This window comes from Vicugna pacos, chromosome 27, assembly GCF_048564905.1.
Source record: "Vicugna pacos chromosome 27, VicPac4, whole genome shotgun sequence".
NCBI lineage: Eukaryota > Metazoa > Chordata > Mammalia > Artiodactyla > Camelidae > Vicugna > Vicugna pacos.
In genome coordinates, this window is record NC_133013.1 from 1,128,565 (window position 1) to 1,152,924 (window position 24,360).

The 24,360-nt window shown below is 48.4% G+C and overlaps 1 protein-coding gene across 1 annotated transcript in view; it reads right to left on the reverse strand.

Annotated features, from left to right (window-relative positions):
• Window positions 1–17,618: 17,618 nt before the first annotated feature.
• Window positions 17,619–24,360, reverse strand: part of LOC140689637 (uncharacterized) — a 34,829-nt gene continuing 28,087 nt past the window's right edge. Inside the window, exons 23-29 of the mRNA XM_072950621.1 lie at window positions 24,004–24,115; window positions 23,387–23,460; window positions 21,670–21,781; window positions 21,053–21,126; window positions 19,784–19,858; window positions 19,332–19,500; window positions 17,619–17,775 (exon numbers count right to left, since the gene is read on the reverse strand). Coding sequence (XP_072806722.1) covers window positions 19,357–19,500; window positions 19,784–19,858; window positions 21,053–21,126; window positions 21,670–21,781; window positions 23,387–23,460; window positions 24,004–24,115 — 591 coding nt within the window. The 3' untranslated portion in view covers window positions 17,619–17,775; window positions 19,332–19,356. The remainder of the gene's footprint in view (window positions 17,776–19,331; window positions 19,501–19,783; window positions 19,859–21,052; window positions 21,127–21,669; window positions 21,782–23,386; window positions 23,461–24,003; window positions 24,116–24,360) is intronic.

The following is a 24,360-nucleotide window of genomic DNA, read 5'->3' on the forward strand; positions in this document are numbered from 1 at the left end:
GTGCATTGGTTAGATTCTCCTACATTGTGCTGCAGTGATAAACAGTCTCAAAATCTCAGTGGCAAACAGAGACATAGGCTTAACATTGGCCAAAGTCTGCCTGTCCCTCCACTTCACTTATGGACGTGAGGTAGATCAGTAGCCAATATCTACGGCAGTCTTGGCACAACAAAGCAGGTGGCGTCACAACCACCTGATAGCTCATAAGGCGTTTTCTCAGAAGGAGCACACATCATCTCTACAAATACTTCTTGGCCCCAAACTGCTGCTTGGCCCAGGGTGAGGTCTTGTGACGATGGACTCATCAGGAGAGGGGATACTTTGACAGTAATACAATCTAACCCAGTTGCCCTCTTGGTTTTCTTGCCATGCACAAGAGCTACTCTCACCCTCTTCTCCAAGGAGCTAATCCCAAAGCCCCAGCGCTAGGATTGGTGAGCATCTTAACACTGTCTCTACGCGGATCTTCTTTTTCTGTAAACCTATTAACTATAAAGACAATTTTTCTGCCTTGCTCACACAGACACAAAAGCAAGAGCTGCACAAATCCAGAAAACCATAATCAACACTCCCTTTCAGAAGGAAACGATGGGGGAGCAGCACCATCCTGGGACAGAGCAAGTCTGTGATCCCGCTGGGAAGACGAGCAGGCCCTGCCCTGACGGTGGGGCTCCTAAACCCCTGGTTCTCTAGGACTCGTGACTCCATCTTCTGAAAGATACTCTTCTCCTCAACCACAGATGAGAACACACTGCAGAATATATTATTTTGGGCAAATGCAGGCTTCTAACCTGCTTCCTGTTTACAGAAGTTAGGGAATGGCCATCAAAAAGGCCGTTTTAAGTCTTGAACAGTCAGCCTCTTGTAGTTCAAGCGATTCTTTTGAAAGTGATACCTTCTCAAAACCTTGGTTGAATTGTTGTCTGTGAGTCAAGTCAGTTCTGTGTGTCAACACCTCACTCACAAATCTGTACAAGATGTGACTCTACGTTTTTCAACTTATAGATAGTTCCATACACTGCTTTTCTAACTCTGAGCGATGATGTTTTATTTATTTTTCAGTCACAATCCCCCTTTGATATCCTCCTTTGAAGTATGGAGCCTTGTATTAAAGAGTAACAAGGGCGGGCATGCATTTCCCTCAGTCCTCGCTTCTGAGCTGGTTGCCTGGTGGTCTCTGGTATTTACTGTGGGAGCCCATGACAGGGTTAACAAATTGTAACAGACCCCAGCCACCACGAACAACTGTGCTTAGTAACTGCTTTGCAAGCAGGCACCTGTGCGTCCGCAACCCTGTCTCCTGGCCCTAAAAAGCAGAGACAATGCCTTGCTTGCACAGTTGAGGTGTTAGATAGCACACTGCTCATGGCACAGCAATGACCCAGGCCCTCAGCTATCTATAAACGCTGGGCGTGCCTGCTGTTAGACAGTCTGTTATCCCCAAAACAGGGACCTGGCGGGGCTGGGCTCTGCTCTGTAACTAACATATCTAAAGATGTACCTTGTGCCCCTCTCCCCATGACTCCCCTACAGATAAACAAAGCCTTTGTACTCATTGTGGCTTCTACAGTCTCCAGCCCACCCTGTCTTTCCCTGAATGCCTGCATTCCCTCACACCTGTTAGTGATTTTCCCTTTGATTGTAACACTAAGCATGGGAGCATTTGAGAGTCTCAGGGAGTGGCCTCCGGACTCCCTCTCTCTCTTGACTTTCCACAGAGTCTCGAGTAATTCACTCCATCTTGGTGGGGCTTCTGCCAGCCGGCCAGAACTCACAGTTTACAGCCTCTCTCTTCTGGGAGTGGTTTCAGCAACCTGTGGCCTCAGCCAGGTCTTACCTAGTGAAGCGATCTAAACTCCTTTACCTGGTCAGGTGACCCAAATGGTCATTGGCCAAAACTTTTTATTTTGATAGAATTCAAATCTATAGAAAAGTTGCAAGAACAGTACAAAGTCCCATATGTCTTTTCACTCAGATTTACCAGTTCCTGACACTTTTGTTCCATTTATTTTTTCATCATCTCTCTCTCTCTACATTTATGTGTATTCCTATTGCACTTTCTGACCCATTCAGGAGTTAACTGGGAACTTTATGCTCTTTTATCACTAAATGATTTGACAGATATTGTGTAAGAACAAGACCACCTTCTTACCTAACATTGGTACAATTGTCAAATTAGGAAATGTATCACTGATGCAGGACTGTTAAGTGATCCAAACTTTCAGTCCTTGAATTCCTGTCATTATTGGTCTTGCTCTATTGGCTTTCTGTATTTTGCCATTAGCTTTCAGCACAGGATTTGCAAATGTCATTTGGTGTCCCAGAGAATTCCCTGGGTCCCAGACTGCAGTCAGAATATTAACTCTTCTCACTGCCTGTTGGCAAAATTGTTAACAGAGGTGAATGTCGTGTGATGAGGTGGCAGCTGGCATTCTTTGTGGGTGCATCTATGAGAGGTTTCAAAAGCCTCATGTCTTTTTCATGAGCATGTAGCAGTGACATAATTAGAAAAATCACATTTTAAAATAATACACCACTATGGAATAAGCCATGAGCCAAGAGTGAAAAAAATGTGCAGAACATAGTAGTTCATAGTCAGCTTACTGCCGCTGTAGTTGTCCCCTCCTCTGTGTCCTGTCACCACCGCTGGGCTCCCTCCTGGCAGTGTGTGTCACTCGCCCCTGTCTCCCACCTCTCCCTCCCCACTCAGACTCAGTCCCTCCCAGGTTTCCTTGGCCTCCGCTGCTTATCAAATACGATTTTCCCTTTTCCACTCAAAAACAACATTAGGTAACATACAAAGGTACGTTCCATGAATTATACATTTCATCAAGTCGCAAAATATTGAGGGAAAGTGGATATGTGAGTACATGTGTTTCTTTTTCATAAATGGTGCTCATTGGTGGTAGAGAAATATATGTAACTTATAAATGAAGACTAGGTGTATCAAAGGAAGTTCGGTTGGGGATTAACAGACACACGTTACTTCACATTAAACAGATAAACAAGGACCTACTGTAGAGCTCATGGAACTATATTCAGTTTCTTGCAATAACGTATAATGGAAAAGGGCCTGAAAAGAAAATGTATATATGTATGTATACGTGTAACTGAATCACTCCACTGTACACCTGAAACTAACATTGTAAATCCACTACACTTCCATAAAAATAAATATAAATAAATAAAAGTTGGGGTACTTAGATTATGTTACACCTCTGGGGCCATATCCTGGCCTCCGTACTTGCTAACCCTATGACAGAGGGTAAGTTACTTAACTTCTGTGCCTCATTCCCCCTCTTTTTTATTGACTTAGAGTCGATTTACAGTGCTGTGTTAGTTTCAGCATGGTGATTCAGTCACACATATACATATATATATACTCTTTTTCATTACAGGTTACTACAAGACACTGAATATAGTTCCCTGTGCTATGCAGCAGGACCTTGTTGTTAATCTATTCTGTACCTAGTAGTTTGTATTGGTTAATCCCAAACTCCCAGTTATCCCTCTCTCCTCCCTCCCTTTTATTTCTCATGAAAATGGAGTCACAATAATACCTACATTATAAAGTTTTTAAAAAAGGATTTGTGTGATCATTTGCACAGGAAAAATAGTGCTCAGAAAAGTAACTGCAAACAGGGAGAACTTACACATTAAGTGTTGTCAGGTGTGATGCCCAAAGTCACAAATGTGGGTCTATTCAGGGATGTAAACTGGCTTGCTCTGGGCTCGCTAGTACCCTGTTCATCCCAGAACTCTTCCCTCTGGGTAAAACATCTCAACATGTTCAAGAAACAACAATGTGGGAGTTTTTGTTAAACTAGTGCAGGACGAAATATTTAGGAAGTGTGATACTGTGTTCTGGAAAGCTGCGTTTAAAATGTACATGAAGAATAAAATAAAATAAAATAAAATAAAATAAAATAAAATAAAATGCACATGGTTGAGAGCATGATCCAAAGCCCCCTTTCTTCCTCCCAGAGCTTGCTGGTCTCTCCCACCCAAGGCTGGGGCAGAGCTGGTCCACTGAGAGCTACACAGTTTGAAGGCACTGAAGCAGCAGGTGTCAGGAGCTGAGACTTCCTGCACCCACCACTCTTGTGTGGGCTGGAGTTTATCCTGGGAGTCTGGAATTCTTTACCGAGGGGTGCCAGTTCATGTGCCAATCATTTGCATTTTAGATTGTGCAGATGGTGACCAGAAGTATGTCGAGGTGAAGACTGGGACCGATGTTCAGCTATGACTTAGCTTATGGGCTGTTTGCCTTCCTCAGAAAGATTATAAAATAAATCATGCCTACCATCTACCCATGAAAAAAATGACACAGAAGGGCTGCTGCCTCAAAATGGTGTGTTTTCTCCCTTGAGATGAGCTTGACTGGTGATACCATCATGTGACACATGTCCTGTCTTTTCTTTTCTTTTTTCTTTTCTTTTCTTTCTTTCTTCCTTTCTTGAGTTATAGTCAGTTTACAATGTTGTGTCAATTTCCAGTGTGGAGCACAATTGTTCAGTTAGACATGAACGTACGTATATTCATTGCTTTTGTTGTTGTTGTTCTATTTATTTATTTAGTGAGTTAGTTAGTTAGATACATGTCCTTAACTCTTCTTCAGATGAAAACAAACATACTTTACAGGTCTTTTCCCTCTTTCAATTGAAACCACTCTTCCACCACCATCCTTTGAGTCCCAGTCAGGCCAGCTCCACGTCTTCACAAGCACCTGCCCTCACTCTGCTCTTGGCAGCGGGATTCCCACGGGACACCTCCCAGTCTCCCCGAAACACTCCATCTGTGGCCTGAGGGCTACTTCTCCTCTTGTTCAAAGAATGTCAGAAACATTTCAAGATTCAGTTAAAATTCTTCTGTTTTAAAAATCCTCCAGGGGCCAGTTATTCTGTTTTGAACTTGTGTACTTAATTCCTTTCCTACTGGCCCCTTGGTTTGTTTGAATTTTGCCTCCGACCTGTTTCTCAGGGGCTGTGGAAGTTATTGATCATTCTGGTCATGTCAAGCTGCTTTCTCTCATCTCACTAAAGTGTCAATTTTCTGCCTCAAAAAATAAAATCAAAATAAAACACTGTTTTCTTCTCTTCTGTTAATTAAATTACTTCTCTTCAAATAGTAGCACAACCGAAGCTTCTACATTATGGTTAGTATCTTTCACATGAAAGATGATAGAGGGAAAAAAAGTGGAAAATAGAAAGGTAGTATGGTTTTAATAAAAAGTTTTAGAGACAAAGAGGAAAAGACAGGTAGAAAGAAGATGGAATAGCCTTAATACTTCCCTACAAAATGGCCTTAATCACAAATAAAACAAAGTAAGGCTAATAATAGCTACCCCAAAACAGAGAGGAAACAAAACCTAAAACTCAGTATTATTTTCAAATTTAGTCATTGTTATCATCAAGCCACAGTAGAGTGGGAAATAAAATCCAGAATTCCTTTAAGCAATTAGTAGTATTTCCAATTAATACATGTATCAAAATAATGGAAATAGAAAATCTTTTTTTGGCATATACCACTGTAATAACTTTTGCAGGAAAAAAACCATCAATGGATGCCAAAGTTTGTGGCCAAAATTTCTGTATAATGGGGAAAAGGATATTTTCACATGTTTGTGTCTCCCCCCAAAATACTTCATAAATAGAAAAACTAATTTTGTAGCGAAGAAACCTGCTGGATATCATTTTAGTCAAGCTTTCATTTAACAGCACAGATAATGAGACATATCACTGTCACACACACCTCAGTATGAGGCACTGAGGAGGGCACAGAGCCACGTCTCTGGTGTTTTTGAAAAAAAAAAGGCAATTTAAACATAAAACTGAGGAATGTCAGACAAACCCAAATGAGGGAAAATACACAAAATGGCCTCTCTTCTTCCAAAGTGTCAAGTTCATGAAGGACAGGAGGGCTGGGAACTGCCCCAGATTGGAGGACACTGAGGACAGCTGATGACTAAACCCAGTGTGTTTCCCGGACCAGAGAAGGGACATTGGTGACTGAAGGGTGAAGCTCAAATAAAGCCTGTAGGTTAGTCAGTGACGTCTCGTTACTGTTAACTTCCTGGGTCTTGATGACTGTGCTATGACTTTATAAGTCATTCGTCTTTGGAGAAGCTGGGTAAAGGCTAGATGGACAATATTTGTAATATTTTACCCTTTTTGAAAGTCTAAAATTATTTCAAAGTAAAATTAAAGTGTGAAATAATGGAGAGTACAGGTGACCTCTAATTAAGAATGGAGGTTTAAAGATAAATTCAGGATCTCCAAATAAAACTTTTGGAAGTGGCCTCTTTCTTCTTTTATTAGTTACAAAGTTATAACAGACTTGTCCAGTCAGCAAAGAATGAACTCTTTGGGTGTGTATTTAACTAAAGAAGATTACATGGTTTATGGGGTGTCTCTGGAGCTGTAATGGTCTTGGATGACACTTGGTCAGCCTTCTATTTTTATTTTGAGGTTGTTTTGTTTTCTGCATCTAACACCAAATTAGAAGTTTAAAATTTCATTTTCATCCCAGAAGGAATGGCACACTGATGTGAGACCACTCACCTGTCCTTTTAATCTCTTCCTAAACTAGAAATACACACACACAACATATACCCTGAACATCCAGTTGCTTGGTATCCAAACTATATTTAGAAAGGTGTGACCCTAGATTTTTTTTTCTCTCAGACTAACTTAAGAGGAAGATAACAGGCTATTTGTACTCAAAAGGACAATAAATATTTTTGAACATTGGTAATTACTTCCAGAACCTAAAATTTAAATTGTGAAAAATCCTACAATGTAGATACAACCAGTAGCTTAGCTTTTTATAAGTCATCTGTATCTAGGAAAACTCTCCAGGGTATTTCTTAAACCTGATGTTTAAAAATTTATCTATTTACTTTACAGTTGGAGAGCTGTGATTCGGATTTCGTAGGAGTGAGCACAAGGACCCTGCCGAGCGCCCCCCGGAGGACGGGTTAAGGATGGCCACGCGCTGTCCCGCCGTCCCTCCCGCAGGACGGGGCGTCTGTATCCCGAGTCTCTTCTCTTGCATTGAAGGCTTGTCATGTCAGTTTCGAAGTCTGATTGCTAAGAGCTCGACAGCTTCCCTTTGACATGGATCGCCCACTCGGCATCTAAGCCACCAGGTAGGAGAGCAGCTACCCGCGGGGGAGACTGTGTGGAGAAGCCCTGAGAATACGTGGAGAGGGACAGTGCGCCCACCCAGCCGACCTTCATATTGCGCCCACCAGAGTCTCGGGCACGTGGAAAAAGCCTTTTCGGGCTAGGGACTGGCTGCTGCCAGCTGAATGCCACCGTGTGACCCCAGCCAACCCCGGGAGCAGAAGCATCACTCAGCTGAGTCCTACCTAAAGTCCTGACCCATGGATCCTGAACACAGAGAGGATCATTGCTTTGGGATGCTTTAGCGTGCAGCCACAGGTACCCAGAACACACGGGTGTGAGGAATGCTCTTTGATGGGCGTGTTTAAGACTGCGCTTTCTGAACTAGTCTCACCTCACCTTTAGAAACTGAATCTCAAATACAAGTCTCAATACACCCAGATTAAGACAGAGAAAGACAAACACTCTATGGCAAATACTATATGATATCACTTATATGTGGAATCTAAAAAATAATAGAAATGAAACTATATACAAAACAGAAAAAGACTCACATAGAAAGCAAATTTATGGCTACCAGAAAGGGGGACGCAAATTGGGCACATGGGATTAACAGACACAAACTACCGAACATAAAACGGACAAGCAATAAGAATTTACTGTGCAGCATGGGGAATTATACCCAATATCTTGTAATAATCCATAATGAAATATAATCTGTAAGGAAAAAGCGAGCAAACAGAATCCCTATACTGTACGCCTGACACTAACAAATATTGCAAATCAACTCTACTTCAATTTTTAAAAAAGGAATCATAATTTCCAGACTCCTTTGAAGGTCTCTGTATGTGGTCAAGTGACAAAAATTCCCTCAGAGATAGAAATGGAAACGCCGTTTGCACTCTCGGGAGAATGTCCTTAAACCATCTCTTCTCCCTTCTCTGGGAGGGGGTGTGTGTGGATGGGATTATTGGTGTCGCAGCCTCGTCAGGAGCCTTGAAGACAAGGACTTCGCCCTTGAGGTGTGAGAACTTAGTGCTGCCAGGATCACAAAACTTGGTGAGTTCAAGAAGCTAGTGCAAGACAGGAAGCTGTGTGCCCCAGAGCGCCAAATGTGTCTTCAGATGAATGGATGTCTGCAGAGAAGGCACAGGCGCTACCCCCGAGCTGAGAGCATCACCTGGTCCCGTCCTGAATCCTCCTTTCCTCCGTTTTCTTTTTCATTTCCCCCCTTCCCCTTGCCTCCCCCTTCCTGCTTCCTTCCTCCCCTCCCCCAGCCCATCCACAAGGACTGGCTGTTGACCCTGCTCAGGCCTGGGTGCGGGTGTGGGGGGGGGGTGGGGACCGGAGCCCCGCAGCGGCCCAGCAGTGCCCTCTGGTGAGACGGCTGCCTTGTGCTCTGTGAAAGGGCGGCCACAGGCTCCGCAGCCCAGCCGCACGGTTCTCCCCATCACTGATGGAGATGAAGGAGAAAGACAGTGTCCTTTGCCTGTGGTTGTTAGCTGAGGCCACCATCCAGGGATGCGAGAGGAGCTCTGCAGGCGAGGGTGGACTCCAACATGAAGCCAGACCCCAGCTGTCAGGGGCTGCGGGCAGCGCGCACCTCTGACAAGGAGAAGCCGAGGGACAGCTGGCCCAGGCTGCAGGTTGAGGTGACTGTTGAAAAAAGCATTTAGATGCTGGATGGGGTGTCCGTGCCCACCCCTGCCTTTGTGAATGGACTGCGCTCTTCCCCAGCCTTCCTGCCCCCAAGGGTGTTGTTCAAAGCCGGAACCACCTGAGGTGGGGGTGAGTGGATTGTGCTGTCAGCTTAACCGGAAGAGACAAAAGTTGAGGGTCCCCCACACCCTGCCCTTTCCAGGGAGTCAAATAGAAACTTTACTCCCTAGAGAGGACAACCTCTGTCCTCCAGAGATTTGGGGAAGCACCTCTAAAAAGGTGGGGGTGAGGCTCTCCTTCCTGATAACAAAGCTTCCTACTCGGGCAGCAAAGGAGAGGGATCCTAAGCTTTTAGGTCACCCAGCGAACGGCTCCATAAAGTTCTCTGTCGCCAAATCCCATTCGGGACGGTGGAAGGACAGTCTCATTTGCTCCCAGCAATGGAGAAGCAGGCCTTGCTGCCACTGCTGCCACCAGTTGGAGGCCCTCGGCTTCCTGGCAGCTGTGCTCCATCGTTGGTCATTTCTCTCTGCACCAGCCAACCCCTGGTACCAGGTGTTTCGAGTGCTTGGGAAGTTAAGAGTATTCAGGGACACACAGCAGTGACTAGGCACGTGGGCTCTGTAGGTGAGCTTTTTGGGTTCTGTTCTTAGTTCTTCACAGATGTATTAACTTAGCAGGTGGCTTAACCTCTGTGTCTATTTCTTTATCCCTGCTTGGTGGGGGCAGATTAATGACAGTCCCTGACTCTCAGGTTTGTTTTGAGGATTAAATGAGCCAATCTATGAGAGATTTAGCCGTTCCTGGCACGTAGTAAATAATGGTCACTCAAACATTAGTAACCTTAGGAGCTTGACTGAGACAAGAGTTATAGCAAAAAGTCACAGTGCGTAACACTTCCATGTATAATTCCATTTCAGATTACTTTCAATGCTTAGTTTTAGAGACATTAAGGTGTGGCTGTACTTTAAAGAGTTAGGTTTCGTTTCTGAGAGTTTTTAATGTCTTTCTATGAAGTCAGTGGATGGGGGAGCATTTCCAAACAATGAGATTACCTGGGTAGTAAACAGAACAAAAACATTAGTGTTTCTCCTATGCTAGGTCCCTTCTACTTCACTCTTAAGGTCTGCATTGTGGTGAAGAATCATTTGCGCTGCCTGGTTCTAAAACAAATTGTAAGGAATGGTCATCTGAGAGGTTTGTACTTAGTTCTGCTTTGCAGTTTCTAATTTTAATTTATTCTCATTCTAGGCTTTTGGTTACTCCCCTTCCACCCTATCCCTTAATTTTATTTTTTGAAAGAGTCTGCATTTCAAGCTGCCAATGAGAGAATGTGATTACAGAAGGGAGGGCTCCTCATTCCAGGTAACTTACTCTGTAGCTGTCACTAGGAAAGCCATTCGGAGTCAGGCTCTGACATGAGAAGCCCTTGCTTACTCAGTAGTCAAATCATAAAGTTTAAATCAAAAGTAGCTTTATTTAGGTAGACACAAAATGTGAATGCCTTAACTTATAAAGCCAGCATTCTTTAGAGGTCCTAAAACTTGCATTACCTTTCCATTTAATTATGCTTTTTAAAAGCTGTTCTATGAGGAATAAACCTATTAAAATGAGAGATTTTGTTTTCTTTAGGTCTTCATTTAGCCCTCAGTAAAAAGTAATGGGATGCAGAGTAATCAGTAAAATATATACATTACTTTCAATGAGTTTTATTCTGTATACTGTAAATATTTATGTAATTTTAAGTCCAGAGAAATAGTAACTTTCAGTTTATAGTGTATTTTTCAATGTGAACACACAATAATTAGGATACAGCAGAATTTTGTGTCTTGCAAAACTTTGAACTATGTTTGTGTGTTTTTGACGTAGCTCATCAGAACAGTTGCTACCCTTGAAAGGAGCCTTCAGATGTATAATGGTGTCAACAACGAGTGTGTCTAATGGCAGCAGGCAGCAGAAAGCTCAAAGAGATTCCAGGACACTGTACCCATGAAAGGGGTTGGTAAATTTTGGCCCCATCCTGGTTTTGTAAACAGAGATGTATTGGGACACCCCTGTGCTCATTCTTTACCGTATTGCCCGTGGCTGCTGCCACAGCTACAAAGCTGGGTTGTTGCAACACAGACCGTGGGGCCCAATAAAGTAAAAAATATTTACCGTATGTTCCTTTACAGGAAACGTTTGCCAGCCACTGCCATGGAACCTCGAAGTCCCTTCCTTAAAAATACACTTATGACCTCTTCATTATTTCTTAGCCCAATGGTTCCCAAACTGTCTTCTGCACAATACTGTCTAACTTAATAAGTGTTGTGGGGAAAAGATCCATGCTAACAGTACTTTTCCCTTTGTAGTTTATTTTAAAATAAAATTTAAGACTACCAAACTCATTGCTATGGCTTTTATTTTTATGTGATAACCTACCTTTATGAAAAGATGTCCCAAGCCTGAGAGCACCAGGACATCGAGTGAGAGATCGCCCGATATATGAGCATGCGGTGCTCCACCTGTGCCTTGGTGCCCAGGCAGCACTCACACAGACACTGACGAGATGCTTGGTAGCATCTCTTTGATGATGGCTCATCCTCTGTGTCCTGTCTTATAATTTCAACACATTTGTGATACTCAATGTTTATTCTAAATTAACCTTGTTTTGTACCACAAACACATTGCCTATGGATGTGTTGCTGAAACAAGGAAGTCTTAAACAAGAAGTAGAATATTTTTTGTTATCAAATTGTGTCTGAATCAAGTGATCAAAAGGTCGGAATATTACAAAATAAAGATGAGCACTGCAGCCTTCCATTTCTAAAAATTCAGGAAGTGAGATTTCCAGGACCAATTTTATGTCCAATTCCAACAAAATAACATTTAGTAAGAAACCACTAAGAAGAAAATATGATGAAAGTTATTTGTCTTTTGGACTTACATACATTGGAAATAGAGTTACACCTCATGCTCAGTGTGTGTTATGTAAGGAAATTTTATCGAAAAGCTCTTTGGCCCCTACTAAGCTTCGAAGACATTTGGAAACCAAACATGCTGCATATAAAGACAAAAACATAATCTTTTTCAAGCAACATCTTGATTCATCTGAAAACTATAAACCCCCAGCACCTAAAATTGTCAATACAGATCATGGAAGCACTAGAGAAGCATCATGCAGTGTCAACTACCATGCAGCCCCGAGCGGAGAGGCTCACGCATCAGAGAATTGCTCACCAAGCCTTGTGCAAAAGACATCGTGATGCGGGTGTGTGACGGACAGTACAGTAGAAACAAATAGACGCGGTGCAGCTGTCAGACAGCACTGCTGTTGAATTGAGGATCTCGCTGCTGCCACTGAAGAAGGAAGGGCCTGTTTGTCGACGGAAAACCTGCAGCGCATTCTCACTGCAGCTCCACGAACCAGCCAAAGTCTCAGGACGTGCTGTGCTGCTCATGCTTGTTCGTTGCAGGTTTACCGAGTGCACTGAGGACGACCTGCTCTTACGTGGATCTTTGCAGGGAATGCCGTTGGTGAGGACATTCTCAACTGTGTCCACAGCTTTACGGAAAAATGTGAAATTGAATGGGGAAAATGTGCTGGTGTTTGTAGTGATGCTTCTAGGGTGATGGAAGGGAAAATTGCTGGGGCTGTCACCTGGATAAAATATGTGGCTCCCGAAAGCACCTGTTATACAGACATGCACTTGCAGTTAAAATAATACCTGCATCTCTGGAAAACGTGCTTGATCAGGCAGTCCAAATTATCAATTATATTAAAGCTCAGCCACATCGGTCCAGATTACTAACAATTTTATGTGAAGAATTGGGTGCCCAGCATACAGCACCTCTAAATACAGAGGTGAGGTGTCTTTCCCGATGTAAAGTTCTTGTAAGATTTTGTGAGCTTCGTCATGAACTATTGGTTTTCGTGGATTCTGCTTTTTGAAGATCTGATTAACAAATTCATAGTGGTTGCTAAGACTTGTATATCTTGCAGATATTTTTACTAAATTATATGAGGTTACTCTGTCAATGCAAGGGGGAAAATGTGACAGATTTTACAGTATTTGATAAATTATCATCAAAAGAAAGCTGTTTTCCTACACTCAGTGACTAGTCCTATGGTTGATGGAGACACTCGCAGGGCTGCTGTGCAGCACCCCAGGGGTTTGTGTTCTGTTTTGTTAATATTTTCCTGTAACAAAGGATAAGAGTGCTTGGGTTAGAAATCCATCTACAGTAACTTAAACCAGCCTCATTAGTGGCATGGAACTTTGAGAGCCTGATTGATTTAACATCTGATTCCCAGGTGAAGCAAAATTTCACTGAACTTTCAGGAAATGATTTTTGGAGCACCCTGAGTCAGGAGCAGCCAAGCGTTGCGAGGCATGCAGGTTGTGTACTGCTTCGTTTGCTACATGCACCTGTGTGAAGCAGGATTTTCCTATTATGCTGCAAAAAAAAAAAAACCCTGAAAAAACAGGAAAAGACTTGATGTGGACCTTACTTAGCAACACCACACCTAACATTAAGTGGATATGCAATATAAAGACACAAAAGCACTGTTCTCATTAAAATCGGAGGGTTCTGCATGCCTCTTGATAACCAAATAGAAGATGCAAATTAAAAATGATTTACTTCAAAAAAAAAAGGAAGCTAATGCATTTATTTTTCATGAGTGAAAAGCATATGATGTTGTATATTACTTTGCAGTTTTTAGTTTTCTGAGGCTGACTCACCAACACGATGGGTAATTCAGTAAAGCAGGAACATGGGGAGGCAATCATTTATTTCAAAGAACATTTAGGTAGAAACATCACATTGACTGGGCTTCGAGATGCTCACAGTCACTTGTCACACCAGGGACCCCTTCTTTTGTCCATTCCCGTTATTAGCCAAGATCCAGGAGGTTCATGACACGTCCCAGTGTGTGTGTGTCACCTCTTAGCCATTTAACTTGCCTAATTGTCATGTTTTCTATTCAGAAAAATAAATAAATTTCAGTACATAAAAATGAAGAGGAGCATAGCAAATGATAGCACACCCACCTAGCCAAAGGAATGAAAGCACACATGGGACCCACAGTGCATGTGCTTTTCCCAACTGCCAGCTTATGTCACCTGGTGGCCCCACATGGAGCACCTCCTACAAGGCACTCTACTGGGAGGATATGTGTGTGTACGCACGTGTGTCATTGTGGGGTGGCACATAGACCAGAGAGGCCCAGCAGTCATTCAGAAGGCACACAGCTGACCCAGGCAGGGGGCAAGCTTCAGACCTTCCCGGCTGAGCCTGTGCCCAGGGAGCTCCACCGCTCACACTGGCTTGGGGAGGTTGGGTCACGAGTGTCCCTCCATCCCCAGACCAGCTGGGAGCCAGCAAGGGGCCCAGGACAGCCTGTGGCCCATTTTCAGCCCTGACCCACCCCGGCCTGTCCAAATGCCACAGGGCCACGTCACGCATTTGGCTGGCAAGTGTTCCTTGGGCCAGAGCAACTGTCCCCTCTTCTCCACGTTCACCTCCCACCTGGCAGCCCCTCTACAGCTGCCCTCCTGCTCCCCTGGCCTCTCAGCACCATCTCCCCTCCCTCTCCCCATAGTCTCTCTGTGTTTTCCTGCCTTTAGTGAGATGGGGCCATTTCTCTCAAGGGTCGTTTTAAATGTTCAAGTTTTAAAAATTTTATTTTATTGAAGTATAGTCAGTTTACAATGTTGTGTCAATTTCTGGTGTACAGCACAACATTTCAGTCATACATGAAACTATGCATATTCATTTTCATGTCCTTTTTCACCATGAGGTACTACAAGATACTATGGTTCCCTGTGCTGTACAGTGTAAACTTGTTGCTCTATTTTATATTTACCAGTCAGTATCTACAAATGAACTCCCAGTGTATCCCTTCCCACTCCGTTCCCCTCTGGTAACCATAAGTTTGTTTTCTATGTCTGTTTTTTATTTCTTTTAGATTCCACATGTGTTGTCATATGGTGTTTTTCTTTCTCTTTCTGGATTACTTCACTTAGAATGACATTTCCCAGGGCCATCCATGTTGCTGCAAATGGCATTTTTTTATTTTTTATGGCTGAGTAGTATTTCATTGTGTATATATATATATATATATATATATATATATATATATATATATACCACAGCTTCTTTATCCAGTCCTCTGTTGATGGACATTTAGGCTGTTTCCATGTCCTGGCTATTGTAAATAGTGCTGCTATGAACACTGGGGTGCAGGTGTCTTTCTGAATTAAGGTTCCCTTTGGATACATGCCCAGGAGTGGGATTCTTGTATCATAGGGTAAGTCTATTTTTAGTCTTTTGAGGAATCTCCATACCGTTTTCCATAATTGCTGTACGTTCCCACCAGCAGAGTACAAGTGTTCCCTGTTTTCCACACCCTTTCCAGCATTTACCATTTGAATACTCATGTCTTAATTAAAGACTTTTATTGCAGCCAGCAACATGTATGATAATGAAAGTGGCATCCTGGTGGCTGGTGGATGAGCCTCTGTTTGTGTGTGTGTGTGTGTGTGTGTGTATCCCTGTATGTGTGTCCCTGTGCATGTGTGTATGTTCCTGTAGGTGTGTACATGTCCCTTTATGTGCGTGTGTCCCCTCCATGTGCCTGCATGGGGGTGGGGAGCAGGGCTGGAGCCTAAGTGTGTGAGTGAAATCCCGGGCACGTGGGTCCGGGGGAGTGTGAGTTTGTGATGCTGGGCTGACAGATTGTGACCTGACAAAGGCCACACAGCCTGTCTTGGGGCTCAGGGCCCCACTCTTGATCCAGGCCTGTCACCTCTCAGCTGGGGCATCCCCTGCCATGACACAGGGCTTGGAATCCTGACCCTAAGAGCCCCACAACTTCCCTCAGGAGGAGGGGTCTCTGCGGCGGGGAGAGGCTGGGCTTGGCATGGGGAGGGGGAGCAGGGAATTCCACGGGGTGGGCATGGCTCTGGAGTTTGGGGGTGACCTGCAGCAGTGAGGTGAGGGGACTAGGAAGGTCCTCCTCACCAAGACTGGGTCTGTCACCCTGGCCAGGGGAGCCGCTCTTCGGCACAAGGGCCAATTTAGAAAAATCTGGGAAACCAAGTTTCAGGTTTCATGGTAGGTAAGTCCTATTCCAGATGGAAATAGGATGTGACCCACAAAAAGTGGTTAAGTGCACATGGGCCATTGCCCTGCCCAGAAAGGAATTCCCCCGAGAGCCAGAGCTCACCCTACACCCACCCAGGGGCCTGGGAGGCCTGGAGCAATGGCCCTGCTGGGGTCCCACATCCCAGGAAGATGGGGAGAAGGGCTGCTGGTCAGTCGAGGCCCAAGGAAGGGAAGAGACCTCCCCAGGTCACCCAGCACAGGAGGGCAGTCGGGTGGGACCCAGGCCTTCGGGCTTGTCACAGGCTCTGTTCTTAGGACAAGGGCACAGGCCTGACTGGGAAAGAAGCATCAGGAAAGTGAATAACCCTGCAGACAGGGCCAAGTCGGCTGGTTGGCTGAGCCTCAGTTTCCCTACTGTGGAAATGGGACAGGGTGGTGCCTGCTCACACGGTCTCTGTGAGGCTAGAGATGGTGCTGCTGTGGTGCTGGGGGGAGCCCTCCTGGTCTCCCTCACTTGGGAAGTGGCCAGAGGGCCCTGGGCGCGGCTCTCAGCCCTGTCCTGAGAGCTGATGGTGCCTGTCGAGCTGGGCAGGCTGCTGGTCCCTGCGGCCCTGACAGTGGCAGCTGCACAGCTTGGTGAAGGATGGGCCAACTCCTCTTCCCAGAGTTACTTTGGCCCTTTGTCCCCCACCACGCACACTGGGCTGGCTCCCCCTTTCCTTCCTGCCTCCTCATGTCCGCTTCCCCCTACCTGGTGTCCCGTCACCTCCTGTCCCTCTCTAGGACTTAACCCCCACCTCTCTATCACTCACACCCTCTCTCTCCCTGCCTGTGTCTTTCTGTCTCTCCCCCAGGCCCTCCGGCCCTGAGCTCAGGTCCAGCCCTGTCCAGGGTCACAGGGCCCCAGCTCTCCCAGCCCTCCCACCCTCACGGCCAAGTTCGAGCCCTGGCCCTGCTCACAGAGGTGGAGCCGGTTACAGAGCTGCTCTCGCTGGCATTTACTGCTGCACCGCTGTTCCCCCCCTTCCCAGGCAGTGCAGTCTCACCTTGACCTGTTGGTGGCCCAGCCTGGACCCTAGAGCTGCTGCAGGGCTGGCCGCCTCCCCCATCTGGAAGGAGGGAGGGCCCCACGGGCTCCAGGGACAGCTGGTGCAGAGTGGAGTGGACTCTTTTTATACCCAACACCACCTCCCTGGCAGTGGTGGCGCCCCACCCACTGACCCTGCCCCGCCCACCTCAGAGTCAGGAGGCTGTGGGAGGATGAAGGGAGCTCACGGGCTCACTGAGAGCACTGCCGCCCTCAGCCCCCCTCAGGGCCTGCCTGGAGCCGGGGCGGCCGGGCAGCTGACACACAGCGTGGGGACACGGGCCTGGTCAGTGCGGGGCCTCTCGCTGGATGCCCGCGGCCCCTTCTGCACCTCGTCTGTTCCTCATCATGAGACATGGCCACTTCATTCTGGTCATCTGGCTCACGACCAGATGCCCCTGTGACTGACAGGCCCACCTGCCCAGTGAGTGTTTGCAGACTGAAGCTGCACAGCCGTCACTGGATCAGACACAGGCTGTTCCCGCTGCCCAGAAGCAGCCCCGGGGACCCTGTGGTCACTGCTGCCCCACAGGGGTGACCTTGCATCCGCCCTGTCATCCTAGTTCCTGCTGGTTTGTGAATTGTGTGCCTGTGAATCACTGTGTGCCCTCGAGAGGGTGTGACCACTGGTCCTCCAGGAAACAGACACTGACACAGAGAACTGTGACAGATTCATTAGGGGTGACAATAGGAGACAATAGCAGAGGTGGCAGGATGGAGCAGGGAGACATTTAGGCTGTAATGCACCTCCGACGTCGTCTCTAAACACATCGTTGCCACAGCTTGGGGTCCCCTTCAGCTTTCAAACTTACTGGGCTGTAAGGCAAAAAGAAATATTTATTTTAACAGGATCTTATTTTTTCCCGATTTTGTCTTCTCTAACATATGCATGGCCTCTGACAGACACTGCAGTCTGTGGGTGCAGCTCCATGTCTATATATAATGGAAATAATTGTTTTCACATCTTGGACACAGATCTGAAAATGTGCACATTCTCATTATTACATTTCCTTCTTTAACTTGTAGGACCAGAGGTTTAATAGAAGAAAGCGACCCTTCACCTTATCTCTAAAGCAGAGAATAGTAAGCTCTGGGCCTGAGCTCTTAGATCTTCAGTTTAATTTAATGTACTTCCCGAGGTCTCTTTTGATGATTCTGTGTGCAGACACTTTCTTTTAAACTATGAGAATGCTGAGTGAGAAATATGTCCCAGTCATATTGCAAAACAATGTGTGTGCTTCACCTGATCCTCCTCACAATGACATCAGGAGCCAGTGTTACCCCCGGCTCACAGACAACAAAGCTGAGACCCTGTGGGGGCCCCAATGGGTCTTGGTGTTGGGGGCTGAACTGCAGGAATTCAAACAAAGAATCAGAAATTGGATCTTCACACATAAACGTAGAGAGGCTAAGCTGGCAGTGGGCATGGTGACAGGAGGGAGCAGGGGTGTGGGGACAGGGTCTCGGAGGTGGTCTCCTGACCACTCCTGACTTCCCCTAAAGAACCTGCCTCATGCTGAAGGGCAAGGCACCTGCTCAGCTGATCTAAATCCTGCCTGTACTTTTCAAATCACCGGGGCAGAAGAAAACTTTAGCCACACAAAACATTCTGAAAAAAACAAGCTAAATTTCACTTTCTCTGATATCCAGAGATTTCTTTCATCCAGATCTAGGACTTTCAGAAACCCAAGAGAACAATCATTTGTATATGACGTTGTGAACTGAGGGCTTTCTGGAGGCAGTGGGTTCTGACGGGGATACGTGAATGGCTGCACTGAGTCCCCTGCACACACACGTGGCTCTGAGTGGACCTCACGTTGCATTCAGAAAGCCTGCCTGGACTGCCCTCCCAGCTGGGAGTGACCTTCCAGCTCCAACAAACCCTCGCTGGACACCTCAATTTCTTTCTTCCCCTCCACACCGTCCTATTCACTCCTGTGTGGCTCACGTGTCCCTCTTTTGCACTTTGGGGCTTTGTATTGGCACGTCTGTTATGGTGATGACAAGCTGTCTGTTGTGAATGTCTCTCTCCCTCAACCCTCGAAGGAACACCCTGAGACCCCAAAAGTTAGCGGTGTGCTTCATCCCAAAAAAAGTACATCACATGGTCCAAGCCGGAGGCACATCTGCCAAACAGGGACTTAAAATTCATTTGATATTCTGTCAAAAGTCTCTTGTACTATACAAGAGACGCCTGCTTCCCAGGATAGGACGGGGAAATGACAAAGCCCATCAAATGTGTGTGCTAGGAAACTACATGAACATTATAATGTCCCAAGATAGGTTTCCTCAGGCAACACAAGGCCCTGGAGTGCCATCTCCCCTTCAGAAAAGACTCAACAATGGAAAAGGACAACATGCTCTCATCTTACCAAGTGGAGAAACTGGTGGCTCTGCCTATGCCTGAGGACCCAGAGGCCACGAGGGTGGTCCAGGTGGAGGTGGCGAATAGCCCATGAAGGGTGACGTTGGGCCACTCATACAGGGGGAAACACGAGCTGGCCCTGAGTAAGAACGGGGCGCTTTGCCATCCACAGTGCCCTGTGGAACAGAAGAGAGATCTGCTGAATGACAGACAAAAGGATGAACACAGACAAAATCAGAAACATAATGCAGCACCTGTCAGCACCTGTCACCCTCACCTCCACCAGGTGGCCAGACAGCAGAGCACTACCACATGCTCCACCCAGCCTGGGTCGACAGAAGGACACAGGGATACGACACGGAGGCTGCACGCTACCAACAAATTCTGTAAGTTCATGCAGCCAAGGGTCCTACCCGATAAAAAACTCATAGAGGTTCCAGCAAATTGACTAATATTCACCTTACGAAAACGAAACTTCTCCATGGAGAACAAAATTTTAAGGAATCTTCCAAAGCTCCAACGACACGTAATGTTCTGCTGAACAAGAACACAGAGAGACAAAGAAAGTTAAAACACATTCTCCACACGTGCAGAGTTACACCTGGGTTACTGCTCTGCCTGCAGCACCCTGCCAGGTCCTTTCTGCCCCCTCCTCATGTAGGGCCCTCCGCCACCCTGCAGGGGCTGCCCCTGGGTGCAAAGAGCCCTGGGGAGCTTGGCAGCCTGGAGTCCTACGGGGGAGCTGCCCAAGTGATCCTGAGGAGATGAGGCTGTCCTCAGGAGGTAGTCAGGCTCCGCTACAATCACCGCTATCCCCAGGGACGTCTGGGTTTTAACTGCGCTATGAAGCACACACTACGTGTGTCCTTTGGGAAATTGAAGTGGGAAGTCCTGATTCCACAACTGACACCAAAGGGACCCTACTAGCCCGTGCGAAAAATCCCGCAGCATCTCATGCTGAATCAGAAGATCAGCTCTGACAGCTCCCAGGGCAGGACCAACTCGGCGCAGGGTGGGGAGCACAACAGGAGGACGCTGCTGAGCGTCGCAATTCCCCTGCAGGGAAGCAGGCCTCTTCACTGTGGGCTCTTTCCCTTCAAGCCTCTACATCCTACTACAAAAGCAACAACTCTGAGAATCAGGCTTTTCTACCCAGAGTACAACTGGAGGCAGCGGACCAGGCACATCTCCCTCCCGAGAAAAGACAGAGGTGGGTTGTGACATTTACCCCACCCAGGAAAACTCAAAGCTGCACAAAGCCCACGGTACAAAGCTGGAGGGAGGCCTCTGCCCTTTCCCAGTCATGAGGACTTGAACGGCCATGCAAAACAGGAGAATCACCTGGCCTGAGCCGGGAAACCAAAGAAGGACAACAGGAATCTCGATAACTTAACCAGCAACAATCGGAAAAGAAAGTGTTTGGGAAGCAACAGAAAAGCGAGGAGACGTAAGTGTGGAGCAAGGGCTCACCCTGAAGACCCACATTCGACAAACAAAGTCTACGATACTCAGCATGAAAGAACTCTGATGTTTCCTGTAGGCACCATCGAAGGTAATAGGGCTGATGGGAGAAGACCACTGCGCCCGTGGGCAACAGTTTGAACTTGTAATAACACAAAACACTTGTCTAAAAACACATGTCTACAGAAGAGGCTAATATAACTGCAAGGGAAACAAAAACAACACATTTCCTAGAGAGACATAGAACGGTATGAACACTCAATTTACCTGAGCCTCCACATCGAAAACAGGTGTCAGAGAGGGGCCAGGCTGAACTTGAGCCGCGCAAGGTCCTGCGTGGGCTGAAAACCACAGAAGGGATGGAGGATTAGGCTCGCCTGCGAAGACTTTGCTGAAGCCACACAAAACCTGGTGAGCCTTCCTTCCCCGTATCCCACTCGTCCCCGCATCAGACCGAGTGGGAGACAGGTCTCGTGACCCTGAGGGAGACACCACAGGCCACGGGTTCAGGTGTCTCTTCCACAGCCGATCAACGGCCGTGGAAGGTCAGGGCTCCACACGCTGCAGACAATGGCAGGGGTGGGCTTCTCCTTCGGGGAGCCCGGAACGTGCTCCCTGTTGAAGGCCCGTGTGCAGAACTGACACGCCTGCCTTCTGTCACAGGCCTCTTACTCCGTAGCACTCTACAAGGGACACCTCCTCCCCAGGGCAGGATTGGGGAGGGTAAGACGCGGTCCATCAATTGCGTCCGCTATGGCACCAGGGGAGCACGGCCGAGAGCCCAGTCAGGGTGGCCCATGCCCTGGGAGGGACCTGGAGAGCGATCTGCCCTTCTCCTGCAGTGACGCAAGGAACAAACAGAGGAATCTACGCTTTCATCTTACCAAGTGGAGCATCCGGTACAGGTGAGCAAGGCTGGACAGGGCCCAATGGGGGCCCAGCTGGTGGTGGCCACACGGGCCGGTCCTTGCAAAGGCCGGGATGCTGCAAGGTAACCTGCAGGGCAGAAGGGAGAGCCGTGTCAGGCGACAGAAACGGAGCGACCACCGACAAATGCCGAAACCCAACGCATCAGCTGTCGGCACCGGGCACCCTCCCCACACCCCGCCGGGTGCCCACCCAGCAGCACAGTGCCCCACGCTCCACCCAGCCCTCTGGGGCCTGCAGCCGGCAGCCCGGGCCGCGCAGCAGGACACGGGGGGACAACAATGGCACCACACGACGCCCCCGCTGTCGCCCAGTGGACGAAGCCAAGGGTCCTGCCTGCGAGGATGCACACAGAGCTTCCAGCACTCTGACAAAAGCAGCGCCTTCACAACAGGCAGCCCCTTTGGGCAGGACAGCCCTCCTCGCCACCACCCCAGCTCCACGGGAGCTGGCCCGGCGCCGACCAGGAACACGCAGAAGGGACGGACGTGAAAAGCTCGTCCTCCACACGTGCAATCAGAGCCGCACCTGGGTCACCGCTCTGCCTCCAGGACCCTGCCTGGCCCTCTCCTCCCCCCCCCAAACGAAGTAATCTCCTCCGACCTGCAGGGGCTTCCCCTGGGCGCAAAGTGCACTGGGGAGCTGGGCACCCCGGAGTCCTGCGGGGGAGCTGCCCAAGTGCTCCTGAAGGGACAACGCTGCCCACAGGAGGTAGTCACGCTCCGCTACAATCACCGCTATCCTCAGGGACGTCTGGGTTTTCAGTGCGCTACGAAGCGCGCACTACTTGTGTCCTTCGGCAAACTCAAGTGGGATGTCTGGATCCCACAACTGACACCAAAAGGACCCTACTAGCCCGGGCGCAAAATCCCGCGGCGTGTCATGCTGACGCACAGGAGCAGCTCTGACAGCTTCCAGGGCAGGGCAGGCCCGACCAGGCGCAGGGGTGGGGAGCACGACGGGAGGACGCTGCTGCGCGTCGCAATTCCCCTGCAGGGAAGTAGGCCTCTTCACTGCGGGCTCTTTCCCTGCAAGCCTCTATTTCTTACTACAAAAGCAACATCTACCCAGAGTACAACTGGACGCAGCGGGCCAGGCACATCTCCGTCCCGAGGATAGACGGTTACGGGTTCTGACATTTATCCCACACCAAACAGGTAGACTCAAAGCTGCACAAAGCACACAGGACAAAGCTGGAGGGAGGGCTTTGCCCCTTTCTCAGTTACGAGGATTTCAATGGGCATGCTAAACAGGAGAATCACCTGGCCTCAGCAAGGGAACAAGTCAAACGAGTGACGACACAGGACTCTGCCTCAGTGACCCAGGAGCAACCCCAGGTGCAGGTCGTCAGGAAGGAGTCAGCAGAGCCAGGAGAAGCCAGTGTGGAGCGAGGGCTCACCCTCCGCACGCTATCTCGAGAAACCCACAGCCAAAGTCTGCGGTCCTCGGCTTCTGAGCACTCCCTCGTGGCTTAGGCAGGCACCCGCCAAGGTGACGGGCTCCAGGGACAAGCAGCCCACTGGCCCCTGGGGAGATTGAATTTGAAAGCGAACGACACTCCAGACCCGTCACAGGACACACAGTCTGGAGATGAGGGCGGGAATGGCTTCCGGGAAAACAGGAAGCTCACCTTTCCCAGGACGACGTCCAACGGAGCACGGCCACCCCACTTACCTGGGCCTCCGGGGCCGCCGCAGGCGGGCGGGAGCTGCCGGCCAATGCCGGGGCCGGGCCAGGTCCTACGTGGGCTGAAAACCACAGAAGGGATGGAGGATTAGGCTCGCCTGCGAAGACTTTGCTGAAGCCACACAAAACCTGGTGAGCCTTCCTTCCCCGTATCCCACTCGTCCCCGCATCAGACCGAGTGGGAGACAGGTCTCGTGACCCTGAGGGAGACACCACAGGCCACGGGTTCAGGTGTCTCTTCCATAGCCGATCAACGGCCGTGGAAGGTCAGGGCTCCACACGCTGCAGACAATGGCAGGGGTGGGCTTCTCCTTCGGGGAGCCCGGAACGTGCTCCCTGTTGAAGGCCCGTGTGCAGAACTGACACGCCTGCCTTCTGTCACAGGCCTCTTACTCCGTAGCACTCTACAAGGGACACCTCCTCCCCAGGGCAGGATTGGGGAGGGTAAGACGCGGTCCATCAATTGCGTCCGCTATGGCACCAGGGGAGCACGGCCGAGAGCCCAGTCAGGGTGGCCCATGCCCTGGGAGGGACCTGGAGAGCGATCTGCCCTTCTCCTGCAGTGACGCAAGGAACAAACAGAGGAATCTACGCTTTCATCTTACCAAGTGGAGTATCCGGTACAGGAGAGCGAGGCTGGACAGGGCCCAATGGGGGCCCAGCTGGTGGTGGCCACACGGGCCGGTCCTTGCAAAGGCCGGGATGCTGCAAGGTAACCTGCAGGGCAGAAGGGAGAGCCGTGTCAGGCGACAGAAACGGAGCGACCACCGACAAATGCCGAAACCCAATGCATCAGCTGTTGGCACCGGGCACCCTCCCCACACCCCGCCGGGTGCCCACCCAGCAGCACAGTGCCCCACGCTCCACCCAGCCCTCTGGGGCCTGCAGCCGGCAGCCCGGGCCGCGCAGCAGGACACGGGGGGACAACAATGGCACCACACGACGCCCCCGCTGTCGCCCAG